The 15,696-nt window shown below is 53.2% G+C and overlaps 6 protein-coding genes across 6 annotated transcripts, besides 5 other annotated features; 3 read left to right on the forward strand and 3 right to left on the reverse strand.

The window, feature by feature from the left end:
* Positions 1–560: 560 nt before the first annotated feature.
* On the reverse strand, positions 561–1,862 carry EKO05_0006025 (uncharacterized protein; the record flags this gene model as incomplete). The annotated part of the gene is made up of 2 exons (XM_038939858.1): positions 561–1,556; positions 1,626–1,862. 2 exons carry the CDS (start codon positions 1,860–1,862, stop codon positions 561–563), a joined length of 1,233 nt encoding a protein of 410 aa, XP_038799032.1.
* Positions 1,697–1,730: a tandem repeat.
* A 753-nt stretch (positions 1,863–2,615) lies between the features above and the next one.
* EKO05_0006026 (uncharacterized protein) lies at positions 2,616–4,072 on the reverse strand (the record flags this gene model as incomplete). The annotated part of the gene is made up of 5 exons (XM_059636721.1): positions 2,616–2,996; positions 3,049–3,434; positions 3,486–3,602; positions 3,714–3,785; positions 3,907–4,072. 5 exons carry the CDS (start codon positions 4,070–4,072, stop codon positions 2,616–2,618), a joined length of 1,122 nt encoding a protein of 373 aa, XP_059492704.1.
* Positions 4,073–6,232: 2,160 nt separating this feature from the next.
* Positions 6,233–6,275: a tandem repeat.
* Positions 6,276–6,441: 166 nt separating this feature from the next.
* Positions 6,442–6,476: a tandem repeat.
* A 96-nt stretch (positions 6,477–6,572) lies between these two features.
* EKO05_0006027 (uncharacterized protein) lies at positions 6,573–8,363 on the forward strand (the record flags this gene model as incomplete). The annotated part of the gene is made up of 2 exons (XM_038939622.1): positions 6,573–6,919; positions 6,968–8,363. The coding sequence occupies 2 exons, from the start codon at positions 6,573–6,575 to the stop codon at positions 8,361–8,363; spliced, it is 1,743 nt and encodes a 580-aa protein (XP_038799034.1).
* A 511-nt stretch (positions 8,364–8,874) lies between these two features.
* On the forward strand, positions 8,875–10,398 carry EKO05_0006028 ([Histone H3]-dimethyl-L-lysine(36) demethylase; the record flags this gene model as incomplete). The annotated part of the gene is made up of 1 exon (XM_038945901.2): positions 8,875–10,398. The coding sequence occupies one exon, from the start codon at positions 8,875–8,877 to the stop codon at positions 10,396–10,398; it is 1,524 nt and encodes a 507-aa protein (XP_038799035.2).
* Positions 9,722–9,776: a tandem repeat.
* Positions 10,399–10,968: 570 nt separating the features above from the next.
* On the reverse strand, positions 10,969–12,254 carry EKO05_0006029 (uncharacterized protein; the record flags this gene model as incomplete). The annotated part of the gene is made up of 5 exons (XM_038939890.1): positions 10,969–11,088; positions 11,140–11,402; positions 11,457–11,885; positions 11,940–12,033; positions 12,087–12,254. The coding sequence occupies 5 exons, from the start codon at positions 12,252–12,254 to the stop codon at positions 10,969–10,971; spliced, it is 1,074 nt and encodes a 357-aa protein (XP_038799036.1).
* Positions 12,255–13,628: 1,374 nt separating this feature from the next.
* EKO05_0006030 (uncharacterized protein) lies at positions 13,629–15,288 on the forward strand (the record flags this gene model as incomplete). The annotated part of the gene is made up of 3 exons (XM_038939710.1): positions 13,629–14,600; positions 14,649–15,073; positions 15,123–15,288. 3 exons carry the CDS (start codon positions 13,629–13,631, stop codon positions 15,286–15,288), a joined length of 1,563 nt encoding a protein of 520 aa, XP_038799037.1.
* A 403-nt stretch (positions 15,289–15,691) lies between these two features.
* Positions 15,692–15,696: part of a mobile genetic element that runs on past the window's edge.

The following is a 15,696-nucleotide window of genomic DNA, read 5'->3' on the forward strand; positions in this document are numbered from 1 at the left end:
TCGAGGAAGGCGTTATACCCAGTAGTTTTTCGTTTTTCATTTATTAGATGATGGCATAGGCTGTGGTCGTGCTCTAGTCAGGCACAGGCACAGACACAGACACTGACATTTCCATGGGCATGGTGTGGCGTTACAACTACGTGCAATGAGTGGCTTTTAGGCTGACTGCACGGGGAATCTAGACTTCAAATCAACATGGATATCAATATCCTTGCCATGACTTGATCCAGTGCTTTCTGGAAAGTGACAAGTCTGATCTGATCTGCACGGACGGCTTTTTCACTCTGCATCGAGATGACATGCCAGCAATGGTGAGGAGATGCGTGCGTCGAGTGGCAAGTTGATTCAGATATACAAATAAGGGCTAGCTACAAGCAGGAAAGGAAAGGACAGGGAGTATACAAGGAAAAGGACTGTGTAGTCGAGAGATTTTCTAGTTGATTTAAACATGCAAAACACCGCTTCAATTTTGTTCCCAAGAAAAGATAATAGAAAAACAAAACCCCCTCCCGTCCATGCTCAACAAGGTACATTGGGTGTTGTCAAGACAGTGCAGCAACCTAGTTCTGCTGTACGAATCCGTCGTGCCCGGCTTTGGCGAGGAACTCTCCAAGCTGAGGGCCCATGACGGCGAAGACCTCGAAGGCGAGGACGTGGCCAACGACGAACATGGCGAACATCATAATGGCACCGATCTTGACGTACAACTTCAACAGGCGACGGCGGGCCTCCCAGTTGAAGCTGCGCCACGCGCCGAAGAAGCCAATCTTGCCGCTACCGCCGAGCATCTGCGAGACGACCTTGCCGCCAAAGGTGCGGTCGAAGGGGACGATGGTGTCCTGGTCCTCGGGCAGGATGGACGACTCAATGCGGACCTGCGTGACGATGGCGGGAATGCAGAGGAAGAGGGTTGTGAAGATGGCGAAAACGATAGTGGCAAGGACACGGGCGGCGAGGCACATCCACTGACCCCTAGTGTACTGCTCGAGATTGTCTTGGTCAAGCTTGTGCAGACCAAGGAAAATTGCGACACCGCCGGTAAGGTACAGGCTGATATAAGGCATGGCGGTGGAGATAGCGGCAGCCGGGGCGAGGGTCTTCCAGTGAGCTTTACCGGGGATGCGCTGCCAGAAGGTCGCCTCGGAGGGCAGGGAGACAACTTTGTGGGTCCATGCAGCGTGGACGTTGGCAACGGCTGCGCCAGCCAGGGCACTGACGATGACGGCTTGTCCGGGGAGGCCTGTGGGGAAGAGAGAGAAGAAGAAGGCCGAGAAGAAGTTGACGGCGAGTGCGAAGACTAGGGAGTACAGAGCGTGGATCTTGAAGCCCCTGAAGCGAGCGAAGCGGCCGGCGTTGGCAACGACATGCTTGATGGTGCCGCGAATGCTCGATGTGATAGGCTTCTGGTGCACAAGGGTGATGGTAGGGCCGGTCTCCAGAAGTCCCTCCTTCTCGTCTTTGCTGGCGGGCTCTTCGGATGGCGAGACGGTGATAGCGGCGTGTGGCGTTTCGACCATGCAGAGGGTAGCGATGACCTCCTTGAGCATGTACGACAACTACGGGACGGTCAGCATTCGGGGAGTTCGAGGTTCCGTGCTTCAGGAGGCGAGGCCGAGGGTGCTTACCAGACTCATGGCGATGATGGCTGCATAGAAGCTCACGCCCAGGAGCACGATACCCCACACAGGTATCTGGACGCCCTCGCCGTCACCTTCGCCTTCGCCTTCGCCATTAGATACAGCGCGCTTAACGAAGCCAACAGTCGTAGGGTGTGTCAGCGCACGACGAACGGCGTTGGCGATCTCCTTTCCGCCTGCTGTGTATAGGCCGGTGGCCACGTCAAACTCAAGTTGTATAGCCATGTTGTTGTATGGTGTAGAGAAGAAAAGTACAAAGGAGCGATTGTTGTGGCGACAGCTGGGTCGTCGTCCCAGTTGTTCGTCTTGTGAGACGCAACACGGATCACGGTTGCCTAGCGCGCACGAGCCATGTAGATCCCCCCAGGGCTTAGCGCGCGCTTCGAAACCCCTTCACAAGCCACTCGCACTGTTCACGGACGAAGATTCGGATGGCTTTTGTTTCAGTTATCCTGTCGGACCGTTCCCAAGGGCCTATTCATCCTAGAAGAGGTATCATTCACCCTTGGAAAGGACCACCCGATACTACAGCCATGAAACACGACCAATGTCACGATGTCAGGGATGCAAAAGATTGAGGAAAGGGCTTTGATAACTATGTCGGAGTCATTATCGGACACAAACCAACTCCTGATGCCTGTGACCTGTATGCCCTCGTTCACACCGATGAACCCGACCCTATGGGTAGAAAACTAAGAAAAGGGGAGAAGCATATCAACGCTAAAGTAGATGATGAATCAGCTTTTAAGAGAAGATGATGTACAAGCGCTGGATATGTCCAATCTGAACCGTTCGTGATTGTCGCAGAGAAACCGAGCGTGGGAACCGTCATGCGAAGTCGTCGTTGAGATATTCGTGCGAATGTGTCGAGTGTTGGTGGCTTAGGCCGAAAGAAAAACGACTGCAGCATGCTACAGAACTTCTAACCCGGGTTCGGGCGGGAGGCTGCTGAGTGGGCACTGCTAGATGCAGAGACGCTTACAAAGCGGTCTGGGGAACGAGAGGAGGCTCCTGCTCGTGCTTTGTGGGGATTTCGCTGCTGGCCTCGGTCTTGAGGTCGTTCTTGGGCGCGGCAGGGAAGTCTTCCTTCTTGACCTCAGCGGAGGGGGAGCGACCACGGTACTGGTTGATGGTCTCCTGAGCCTTGGTAGTGTACTGTTGAGTAAGACCTTGGACAGTCTGAGAAGCGTTGGCAGCGTGTTGGCTGGCAAGACCCTTGATCTGGGTGGCCTGCTGGCTGGCGAGGTTCTTTCCCTTCTCCAGCTGGGCATCAATCACTTCCTTGTTCTGGAGGTATACGAGCGGGCCGAGGTAGGTAACGAGGGTAGCAATGAGAGCAAGGCCCCACATAGGAACGAACTGGACTTGATGTCAGTATCGCGACCAAGGACTGGCATACTAGATTGCGTACCTTGATGAGGAAGTAGGAGATGAGGGAAGCGAAGAAGGCAGCGATGGTGACGTAGACATTCTCGGCGAAGACAATGCGCTGAGACTCAATCACAAAGAAGTTGATGAGCTGCTCAACGTCGTCGAGCAGACGCTCCAGCGAAGCCTTGGGAATGGTGAAGTACTGTCGCGGCCTGAACTGAGAGGTAAGACCCTTTCCAAGAGCGAGCTGACCAGCAACCTCTGCGGCAGCGGTGGTACCAAGCACAACCCAGGTGAGCTTGAAGATGTAACGGATAACGTTTAGGTAACGGGCGGCGAAGATGAAGACGATGGCGGCGGCGAAAGAGATGCCGGTCGCGCGGGGGTTCTTCCAGCTCAGGAGGCGGTAGAACATGCTGTGGTAGTCTACGTCTTATTAGCTTCGGTGTTCCGAGGCGACCCGGCCTTGCTACTCACGGGTGAGGTTCTGACCGGTGGCGGCCTTCTGGTCAGGGATCTGGCGGGAGTTTGCGAGGTCGGCAAACTCATCGCGCGTCTTTGCGCCCTCTGCTCGTGCCTGCTGGCCAACGGGTCCTACCAAATCAGTTTTGTGTTTTCAATAGGCATTTTGGGTGTCTGTGTCGCGAGGCCACGTTAGCTCTCATCCTGGAACCTGAGATAAGGCGTTGGTTGCACTTACCATACCGTTGAGGACCGTGTCCTTTGCATTCTGCACCGAGGGGTGGTTCTGGATGGAAGCCATCGTGTTCTGTGCTGCTGTGCGGTTGTCAGGAGGGGAAAATCAAGATGATGTGCGAGGCGCAGATAACACTGTCGTGTGGCATTAGTGTTGAGTCTCGGCTGCGGACGGAGGCGTTCTGTGTCCCACTCACCTTACTCTGCAGGATGCTGTTCTTTGCGTCAGCTGCAGTCTGCTGTGTCGAAGCCTGATTCGCGCTTCCGTTTACTGGCAGAGCTTGCGAGCGCTGGTCGACAGGGGCAGACAAATCAGCGAGATCAGACAGATCTGTGTTGCTGAGCTCGACATGCGGTGCGTCGGACATGATTGAAGTGATTCGGGGTGGGTTTATTGGAAAAGGTAGAGGTAGCAGTCGCGTACAAGTTGGGTTTGAGTTAGGTTGAAGAGAAGGCGAGTGTGGTTTGTGGTTTGTGGGAGACGCTTTGTCCTGCGCACACGACAGCGTTCCAGCTCCCGTGTACGCACGTCATCGGCTTCACACCACAAATCATGGCGGGTCTTCAATGCTCCACAGCATTATGTCACTGCTACCAACAATTGATGGGCACTTTACTGTGGCTTTCAACGCCTGAGTGGCCTGTTCATTGAGTTCACACCTGGCCCAACCCGCGTGGCTGCCCTCCTGGGTTGAAATGTCGTGCTGCACTCTTTCCTTATTTGTGCGTCGCATGTGAAGAGCTAAATTAGCGCCTAATGACGCAGCTTACCAGCACGCGAGCTGCGCAGAATCAAGGTTCTCGTAGGTAGTCGTAGACGGTAGAACATCTTGATGCCACTCTCTTCCTTGAAGCCGATTGAAATGAAAAAATTCCATTGTGCGTTGCATGCGGATCTCTATTCCTCGGTGCCAAGTGTTGATGAAACCTTGCGCAAATCCCCCTGGTTTCGCTTTCGCGTGGAATTCCAACTCCAATTATCAACACAAAGCTATGATGCACCGTGTAGGTTGTCGTTGACACAAGCCATGAAGACCTGCATGTCGGCGTGTTCTGGAAGCATGTTCTCTCTCGTGACCCAGGCAACTTCGAGCGCAGGACCTGTCTGCTGATATATTACAACAGGCTTGATGCAATCCAACACTTGTTTGCAACTGTGACGGCTGGTCCACAGGAGTCCTTTCTCAGAACAAGACAAAGAAGAAAAGCAGGACAAACATATGCCTGACATGGGCCACACGTGACCAAGATAGCACGTGCTCACAGAGCCTGCCGTTTCCAGACGATACCAGGCAGACGAAGCGTATCAGGTTTGCAAAGATAGCTGAAGCTCCGAGGACCTTGACAGTCTGCTGTGTCGTCATCGAGTGAGACTGTCAGCACAGGCTAACGGTACGTCTTGAGTCTCGTTGAGAGACGCAGCTAGCTGACAACGTTGCAATATAGTGTGGGTACATTCCATGCCTGACTCTGAATATCTCCAGTGGTCAGACTTGCTATGCCCAAGCAGTATCACAAGCCTTGCGCATCGCGAGTGATCGGCACTGGAAAAACGGGCGCTTGGACAGCATCCCATGTGCACTGGGTGGGATCAGCAAGGGGAGTTTCCTCCCTTTGTACTGTCTCGCAACGTCGTCTTCAACTTGTGTTATTACTGACAGCCACTCGAAGTGTCTATGATCTGACATGGCTGTGTTGGGGCTTTCAACAGCCAGCCTCGCAGGCGGTAAGTGAGATGCGTCAATGCACGAAGCTGGGGACGGAGACAGGCGGACGTGGGGGTGGTCCACCGTCCACCGTCCACGAAAAGATCAACGGCCGATGCTTTTATCCCGCCCGCAACGGCATCGAGCACCTCTTTTGTGTTGCTGCTGTTGTTGTTACAGCAGCAGCAGCTCTTGAACAAACGCGCCGAATGCCCAGGCATGATTGACAGAGTAGCTCCGCATCCCAAGACAGGTTCACGGGGCACCCGCAAAGCTGCCACGCCTGAGCGAGTCTCACCTAGCTAGCAGCCAGCGATGCTGCAAGCGGCCCGCGAAGATCCAGACAGCCACTCAGTGGTGAGCAGGGCATGGCGTACCGGTACAGCCGCTCGGGCCAGGCACTCGTATGCAAGTCCCGCACCCACGTCCCTTGTGCATTTTGGAAGTACCGTGAGATAAAGACAGGCGCTATCGTCATGCAGGTCTTCTTGTGGTCCAGAATTTAGCTCATGTCTCGGCTCCCTGTAGGCATCCACGCCTCGACTGCAAGACCAGAGGCCGAGAAGACTCCCATCTCTTGCCTTGACGCAACCACCAGCGTCGTTGCGCCTATCGGTAACCTCTCGGTCGCTGTTCCCAAGAGGGCTCGGCCGTGATGGAACTTGGCGACATTGGCGGCAGCGCTGGATGCGCGTGTGAATCGGCGCATGGCTGCGCTAAACACCGCCACACACTCGCTCGACCCGCTGATTGCCCTTGTGCTGAGCGGGATGCGATAACGCGGCTCCTCATCTACTCGGACTAAGCCTGTGTGCTCACCCTTCACACCTCACACCTCACACCTCACACCTCACACCTCACACCTTCTCCCTACTCGACTACCGACTACCGACTACCGCGACGGTGCTGCAGCCCCAGTGCCCTCATCCAAGCCGTAGCGTTCGACCGCCGTTTGACTGTTCGACCCCGCCCAGCACCGCGGTACGCCAGCGACGTAGGACAAGCGAAAGACATGGTCCATGCACTCTAGGCTTGCACATTGCACTGCACCCTGCACCTTGCACCTCGGCCCACCGCTGTGACCGTCTCGAATTCCTGAGCACGCGACACCCGGCAGCGCTCCCTCTCCGGAGGTGAGAGTCTGTGAGGACTGCTCTGCAGCATGATACTTCCGCGCAGTCTATACACTGAGTCTCCGCCAGAGCGCCGCACCCGTGCCACCAACAACCCTACCCTGCTGTACAGCTGGTGGTGCACCATCTTCTCCCTCGTCATCATAGGCTTTCGCTTGTCTGGCCGCTACATCCGCAATGAACGTCTGTTTCGAGAGGACAAGATCATGGCCTGGAGCGTCGTTCCCCTCATGGTGCGCATGAGCTTTGTACATGTGGTCCTCATCTGGGGCACCAACAACGTCAACGTCAGCACCCTGCACGACCCTACCAAGATCCGCCACCGAGAGATTGGTTCGCAAATGGTTCTCGCCGCAAGGGTCTTCTACGCCATGTTGTGAGCATCACCCCAGCTTCTCTACGTCCCTTTGCTAACGCCGTGCAGCATATGGATGGCCAAGTACACAGTATCTGAGTTCCTGAAGCGTCTGACAGAACGGTTCTGGAAAATAGGCTACGAATGGGGTTTACGTGTCATTCGATTCTTCTTGGTCGTCACCTTCATCGCAGTCCTCATCGCGACATTAGCAGAGTGCCAACCTTTCACACACTACTGGCAGGTGGTCCCAACACCCCAGCCACGATGCCGTCAAGGTTACGCCCAGCTGATCACCATGGGTGTCGCCGACATCATCACGGACATCCTTCTCATCGCCTTTCCCATTCCTATCATCATCCGCTCAGGCATGCCATTGAAACGCAAGATTTCTCTTGTAGGCCTCTTTTCCTTGTCGGCCGTCCTCATCGTCATCACAGGAGCACGTGTGCCAATGGTCATCGAGAAGCGTGGTCTGCAACAGTTCCGCTCCATGTTTGCGTCGTCTGAGATTCTCGCCGCTACCATCGTTTCCAATGCCATCGTTCTTGGTTCTTTCCTTCGGGACCGAGGCTTGAAGAAAGCGAAGTTCAAGGCACCCTCTACCACCGACAGTATAGAGCGCAGAGGATCCGCTCGCACACATACACTCCAACAATGGGGCAGCGACGAAGATCTCGCGCGATCACTCGGCTATCGAACAAAGCCTGAGTTGGCCGACAAGGAGAACAGCAAGCCTAGGCCAGCACCCATGGCTGATTTGGATCTTCTAGCGCCCAACAAACAGCCTGGGCCCTTCGTAAACACCAACTGGCAGTTTCCAGCCAAAGAAGACAGCTTACCGCAGACTACCAGCAATTCGAGTGTTAGGGTAGCAGACATTCGAGATCCCATGCCCAGTCCACGTGCCAGCAGTGGGAGACGGGTCTCCTTCTTCGACGTTGGTGGTTTGTTGGAGAATGGTTCGACTACCGCTCCTTCACCAACAGACTCTGTCGTTGCGCACGACTTTGCACCTCAGCCGCGCAGAGGCTCGAGAGCATCAAATACGCTGTTGCCCAACGGCCGCGCGTACCCGCCGCCAGCACGTCGATCGTCACGGCTGTCGCAGCAGTCGGAGGATTACGAGATGTCTTCTCGGCCCAACAACCAATTACGAGATCCCGGTGGCCTTCTATCGGAGGATCGCGAGATCGAGATGGAGCAGCGAACACCTGTCTGTCCTTCACCACCACCTTCGAGCTCATCGAACAGCCTCGCTCTCTGTCACGCGCGTAGTACATCCCTGCATCGCAGTTCGACACAAGCATGCTACAACGTCCCACCACTACAAGATGCGGGGGGTCTCATCACCAGCCGTTCACATACGCCAATCACAGGCAGCTCCACCCACACCAGCTACGACGTGCCTTCTCTGCGGGATGCCGGCGGGTTGCTGTCCTCGTCCTCGTCCCCTTTCGAATGATTCAATGCGTGATACCCAGCTCCAGTGTGAGCTTCAGCATATGCATGGCTAGCCGGTCTCTTTAGTTGTTTTCCTTTCCTGTACCCGCACGATATCCCGCATGGTCGGCGTTCATGTCTTATGATTGATGGATGTCACGTCACAAGCGATATTTGAGATTTAGGTACAAGGTCGGCACTGTAGGATAGTATTATCGCCGAGTAGCGGCTGCATTGTCGGCTTGACCGACACATGGATCTATAATTCAACATTTTACACCCACAAATACAACGTGCGAATGCTGTGAGTGATGATGGTCGGTCTGATTTGCTGAAAGCTTGACATGCATGCAGCAGCCGTTAGCTGGCGTGCAGTAGCTTCGTATAAGCGTTTGACAGAAGCAAGAACAGTGGAGTCAGGGTTCGGAGAATTGGTCACGAAAACGATGGTCGAAGTCGCACGTGTGCTGCACGTGGGTCAAAGCGCCCACCATGGACGCCAGAGCTTCCCTTGTCTAGCACGGTCCTTACCCATGTCTCCTTACGATGAAGGCGGAACACCGTTACCAGAGTCTAGCGTGCCGGTGACTCTCAATGCTGCACCGTCGCTTGAAGAAATCATTCAATTAACCCGCCATGAATTGACTACAGTGGAGGAGACTGACTCGATTATCGAGTGCGGTCGCGCAGCTCTATCGCTCCTCCCTTCGAATCCTGACTTGTGTTCAAAGCTTGCATACCAGAGGCTACACGATGTTCCGTACAAAGAGGTCAAAACTTGCTGGAGGAGGCTGCATGCAGATGCTACACTCTGGAGAGTCGTAGATCTCGTCGGAGGGAGGACCGATCGGACGCAAACCAACAGGGACTGGTTCGACAAGGTGGTCCAGATGCTGGATATGACACTCATCTTGACGGGTGCGCCCTTTAGAGAGGAAGTTGTGGAGCTATGGTTCGCGGCGCTGGAAGGCGTACTATCCGCCCAAGGCCCTGCAGGTGACAGTTCGGAACAGCTGGAGCGACCAGCGAAAAGGTCGAAACTCGACAAGCCCCTACATACACCATCAGTCTTTCCAACCGCACACATAGAAGATTTGCCGGCTTTACGCTACCAGATCACTCGAGTCGACAACATGTGCCTGTCCGCATACCAAAAGAGGCTGTCTTCTCCAGCTACCCATACGCCCCTTGTCATCGAGAATGCTATACAACATTGGCCCGCCTTAGTTGAGCGGCCATGGAGCGACCCCGACTACTTGTTGAAACGAACACTTGGTGGCAGGAGACTTGTGCCCGTCGAGACAGGACGAAGTTACACAGACTCAGGCTGGGGCCAGAAGATATCTACGTTCCAAGACTTCCTACAGACATACATGCTCGACAACAACAACAACAACAACAACAACAACAACAACAACAACAACAACAACAACAAGTCAGCCGAACTATTGAAGAGCAAGACTCAGACAGGCTATTTAGCCCAGCACGACCTCTTCGCCCAAATTCCCTCCCTACGCGCCGACATCTCGATCCCAGACTTCTGCTACTGCGACCCTGCGCCGAACCCCCTGCCACACGTCAAGGAAACACCGAAGCTCGAAGACCCCCTGCTGAACGCCTGGTTCGGTCCCAAGGGTACTATATCGCCGCTGCACACAGATCCGTACCACAACATCTTGGCGCAGGTGGTGGGATATAAGTACGTGAGGTTATATGCACCTGACCAAACAGAGCGGCTGTATCCGAGGAATGCAGACGAGAGTGGCGTGGATATGAGCAACACCAGCCAGGTTGATCTGGACGAAGCTATGGAGCTGTGTCCAGAGATAAACACCGAAGAATGCAGCATTCGAGAGCGAGACGCAACCACAGACGGCGAATGCGATGAGCTGCAACAACGCAGAGCGGAATTCGAACACCAGTTTCCTGGGTTCTTGGAGGCAGAGTACGTTGAAGGCGTGCTGGGTCCGGGAGATTGCTTATATCTTCCGCCTGGGTGGTGGCATTATGTCAGGAGCTTGAGTCCGAGCTTTAGTGTCAGTTTCTGGTTCAATTGAGTTGTGCGCTGCGTTGGGTTTCCATGATCTGGCATTCAACTTTTCCGCGTGCTGTGCTTGCACGCATAAGATGTGATTGGTGGTGTTAGGATGGAGTATCTCTGCACACCTTGATTCAGCGAGTGCTGTTCAGTGCACAGCTCAATTAGTAAAAGTACGTACCGCCGACTCTAAACTGAGCACACGAGGGCTTGGACAGACCACAACTCTTCACGGCAATCAAGTACAAGTGATTGGCTAAAAGCTAGAGAGGGAGGCGCAAGATGTGCAACCCGAAGGATTGATGAGACCTCAGAATCTGCCACGACCCATATCACATATGGTCGTATTGATTGGTTCAGGATGGGAGATGATCATGCCGTGCTTCGTAACAGATACTGTTTACTTGACAAGTTGGGAATACCGTAGAGCTATCTTCCGAGGACAGTCCGTACGTGCGACTGAACAACTTCTTCGCTGTGACCAGTAACACCGAGGCTCATATCTATTCTCGCTTTCTTTTTGGCCAGACTACGTTACGACCTCTATCCCGTTTGATGATGACTTGTACACAAAGCGTGTGAGGAGTCGTTATGCTCGACTGATCATCCAGTCCTTCTGAATGTGAATAGCATCGCCCCGTTGTTCCGACGTAAGCTTACGTTCAGAGCTAGCATCGTCACAAGTGACCATCGTTTGGTCCTTGTCAGCCTTCGAGTTGTCAGACACAATCCTAAGAATACCGGCATGTAGCCTACTTACCAGTTCGATCCATGCCATGTAGTTGGCTGGCCTAACTTGTGCAGCCCCGAGTTGCCTTGAATCGGATGCTTTGTTCGAGCCTAGTCCACCAGAAGCGCTCATCGAGGTCAACTTGTACTTGGCCCTCAAGCGAATGTAGAATGGTCGTAGCATCGGGATGTTGATGCAGAGTCCCGCTAACATGAGCTCGACGGTGCAAAGCATGAACGTGGTTAGTGAAGTGCCAGTCAAGTTGCCAATAAGGTCAATAGTATAAATCTGAACTGTAGAGCTGTCAGAATTCATCGTGTGTGAGTGATCAGAGAGGTGCCACTTACTGAACCTGGCCATCGAAATGAACACGCAAGCACCTCCTAGTCCGAAGCATGCCAAGACAGCGAACTTTTCTGTCTTTCTCATCTGCAACTGCCATACCGATCTGATGGGCAAAATAACGATCAGCAAGTCCGTGAACAGATTGCTCATGATCAGGCACTTGAGGAGTAGTATCTGATCCATACAGTGACCGACACGCTCGACGGTCCATTGCTGGGCGATAGGATCACAGAGAAAGATGAAGAGGAAGTTGAAAACGACAGCCCAGACGATGACAATTGCGCCGACGCCGTATACCCAGTTGCGGAGTCGTTTGGCAAATACTCGCCTGTAGAGGGCCAGTTGACTCATCTTGAGGGCTGCGAGACACCAGATATAGACCAGTGTGAAAGCGAACGTTATCTGCATGATGACAGGGAGGTTGTGCGCCACTGTGTGTACCGTCAGTAAAGTCGCATCTTTTCAATGACCAAGTAACTAATTACGCTTTGGGAACACGGGAGATTCGGGATCGAAGTCCCAACCAACTCCAATGGTGAAGACGACAGCATTCATGCCTATCGTGCTGCCTGACATGAGCTGCGGAATATTGTAAGTGATCGGTTTACGTGACTCGAGAACCATCCACTTACCAAGGCCACAACTGACAGGATGTCATCAAGACCTAGGCCCATGCCTTGGATTCGGCCCCAGAGTCGAAAGAAAACCGTGGTAGTGAAAAGGGTCCATAGCACTGAAATGGCTATAAGCGAGTCGCGAGCACTGCCCGTCATGGGGATGGGCTCGGTCTTGATGAACATGATCGCTGTGGTCGAGAAGAAGAGAACGCAAACACCGGGGAGGTGAGGGGACAAGCAGCGGAGCTGGTATAATTGTGGAGGAATTCAAAGCTCAATTGACATCGCACTCCACATGCCTCCTGGGTTTCCCTCAGGCTCTTCTACAGTTGCGACTCAGAACCACAAGGTTCCCGACCTCCACCCGTCACGGCCCAAGCACATGCCGTCGCTTGTTAACGCGAACAAGCCGATATCGTAGAGGATCAGCAGTCCAGAAATGTAACGCGTTGCAACCTCTCCTTCTTTGGGATGATGAGACCAGTGCGTGCTCGTTCTGATACCTTCGGCGACCCGAAGAAGCAGGATCTGACGTATCTGACAGGCCCAAACGCATCCTTCGTGACATGCATGCGTTGGTGCACATGCCGCGCGGAAAATTTCGTTGCATCGGAGTGAGAACAGGCAAATATTGTGATTATCAATGGGTTGACGTTCGAAGCGAGGCGGTTCCCGCGTTCCCCGTTGGCCGTATCTGCCGCTGTCACCCTGCACGTCGGAGCCTTTCTGCGCCACTTTGCTTTTTAACCCTGCCTACAGAGGATCTTATGAACTAGGTCCGTTATAACGCCGAACGCCTCATCCTCCAATTAGTGTCCTCACTGCTAGAGGTGCTCGATCGAGTCATGCACAAGCCTCGTGAAAGAAAGCCTTGATTGACTCATCAATGTCGAATCCAAACACAAGTTTCATCTCAACTTTCCTGGCCGCAGTGAATCGAGCACCGATATCAAACCCTACCGTAAATCATTTTGAACAATGAAAACCTCCAATAACCATCCAAGGCCCTCGGAATCTGCACAAAATAATTGAGGATACTTCCAAGATAGCTGTTTCATATCGTGGGCCGCCTAACAGAATCGGACCGCAGTGTGGACCGGTTGATATCCTGTCGAATCCTACGATGCATGCTCATACTACATACGTAGCTTGGCACCACCGGCATGTGGGAGGTTCTGGGGGTCATTCTTGGCCTTGCCGGACTCAGAAAAAATCGCCGCACGTGGCTTGCCTTTTCCAGGGTCAAGTGCGTGCTCCACACGTAGTATCCACTCCAGAACCACTTTGCCACATGCATCCTGCATCCTTGCATGTAGCAGGCGAATCAGGGTCTGCGAGATGCAAAGCTATCGTTTCCAAAAGGGGTTTCTTCCGCAACAGTCACGCTACCTACTTGTTGCAGACGGGTTGAGAAGAGTGTAAGCAGAATTAGCGGCCACAGTTGAAGTGGGATGTCCCTTTAAGACCGGGCCAAAGGGTATATATGTTTTGTGAAACGCCTCCCAGCTTGTGGACGGTTCCTTTGCGTCGCGCCATCTCCAACAGATCGACCTCAACATGGAGTCGCAATCGGCCCTGGACTCGAGCAGATTCTCCTCCATTGTGTCTTTGACTAGTGTTTTTTGGATTGTCGCCCTCTGGATTGCATACAGGATCTCCATCGCTCTTTACAACATCTCGCCCCTCCACCCGCTTTCTCAATTCCCCGGCCCCAAGGTCGCAGCAGCATCTTACCTCTATGAAGCCTACTATGATTGGTGGCTCGTCGGGCGATATGGCAAAGTCATTGCTCGTATGCATGAACAGTATGGTCCCATCGTTCGGATCAACCCAGACGAGCTACACTGCTCTGACCCAGCTTTCACCGATGAAATATACGCCGGTCCTGGACGAGTTCGCGATAAATGGCAACACCAGTTGAACACCGGCGGCGCTGGACCTGTTTCGAAGACAGGTTTCTCCACAGTAGCCCATGATTTACATCGCGCACGCCAAGCACCGCTTTCCAAGTTTTTCTCTCGTCAGCAGATGCTGAGATTGGAAGGCGAGGTGTACGATTTCGCGCTGCAGACCTCAAACAAAATGCTGACCTCGGCCGGCAAGGGGCCTTTTGACGTGAAGGAGGCATTCAACTGCTTCACGGCTGATGTTATTTCTCAGTATGCATTTGGCGAATCCATGGGTTTTATCGCTCAAGAGGGCTGGGAGCCAAACTTTGCAACCTGGGTCAAATCCTTCTTCAAGAGTGCGTACATGATGAGGCACAACGCGCTTGGCAGAAAGATGGCTCAGGTCATGCCTTTGATGGCGGATTACCTGGGCGAAGATATCAAGTCTGTAATGAGACAGATGAACGTTGTGATCCCTGGGTATATCCAACAGGCTGTCAGAAACCCTGAAAATGGGAGGGTTTTTGCCGATTTAGTAGAATCAAAATCTCGACCAGCGAATGAGACTTTGGAGGAGACCATGTACCGACTCAATGGCGAAGGTTTCAACTTTCTGCTTGCAGGCACAGAAACTACTGCAGTAAGTTGCTGATCTCTCCAAACGACCAGTGTTGACCACGCTCTGTAGGCTATCCTCACAGTCTTCACATACTGGGTCCTCGCAAAACCCGAAGTATATGCACGCCTCATGCAGGATCTCGAGGGCTTGGACAGACACAACTTGAAGTGGGTTGAGCTTGAGAAGCGTCCATACTTTTGGGCTATTCTGCAGGAGTGCTTGCGAATGATGCCCGGTGTCTCACACAGGTCTGCAAGAGCCGCGCCCCAGGAAGAGCTAGTGTACAAGAGCGAAGACGGCAAGACCGAATTCGTAATCCCAAGGAATACTCCCATCGGAATGACTTCGATGATTAACCATTGGAACAAAGACCTGTTCCCGAATCCCGATGACTTCACGCCTGAAAGATGGCTTGTCAATGGTCAGCCCAACTATCAGCTGCAGAAGAAGCTCATCGCTTTTGGCAAGGGCAGTAGGTCTTGCATTGGCGAGAAGTAAGCTCTCATGGCACGCATTCGTTGAAATTGACTAACGAAACAATAGTTTGGCGTACTGTGAGCTGTACATCATGGCAGCTCTTATGGCCTTCAATGTCGTCCCAAGATCCAAGCTTGTGGACACCACGGTGGAGGATATCTCATATGACCATGATCTGATTGTCTTGCAGACCAAGAAGGGATCGATCTCCGTTCGTATCGCGATCGATTAAGTTGCGTAGGCCAATCACACACACATTACACTGCCAGGCCATTCAAGGTGAAAGCTTAAGTCACGTGTATGGCTCGACTGTCAGCTATATAAGTACCTTAACCAGGTTTTCGAGCTTACTGTACACCATCTGTCCGCTTCTGGTTGCGTTACAGTCCATGAATGACGTCCAATCAGCTCTCAAGGACTGAAGAAAAGCACCACCATCACGTGCATCGGTCTCCTCGTCTCAGGCTTTGAACGCGCGTTCACGCGCCGAGTCTCGTCAACAACCCCACATCGTTACATTGACAGCATTGCAATGTGTGGGAACACGGTAGCATGTGGGGGTGACATCCTGTAACTTCTTGTGGTTAGGCAAGGCGCTCTCACCTCCTCTCCCACATCATCAACATCGGCCTCCATCAGA

The sequence above is a fragment of the Ascochyta rabiei genome, chromosome 9 (assembly GCF_004011695.2).
Source record: "Ascochyta rabiei chromosome 9, complete sequence".
Taxonomy (NCBI): Eukaryota; Fungi; Ascomycota; class Dothideomycetes; order Pleosporales; family Didymellaceae; genus Ascochyta; species Ascochyta rabiei.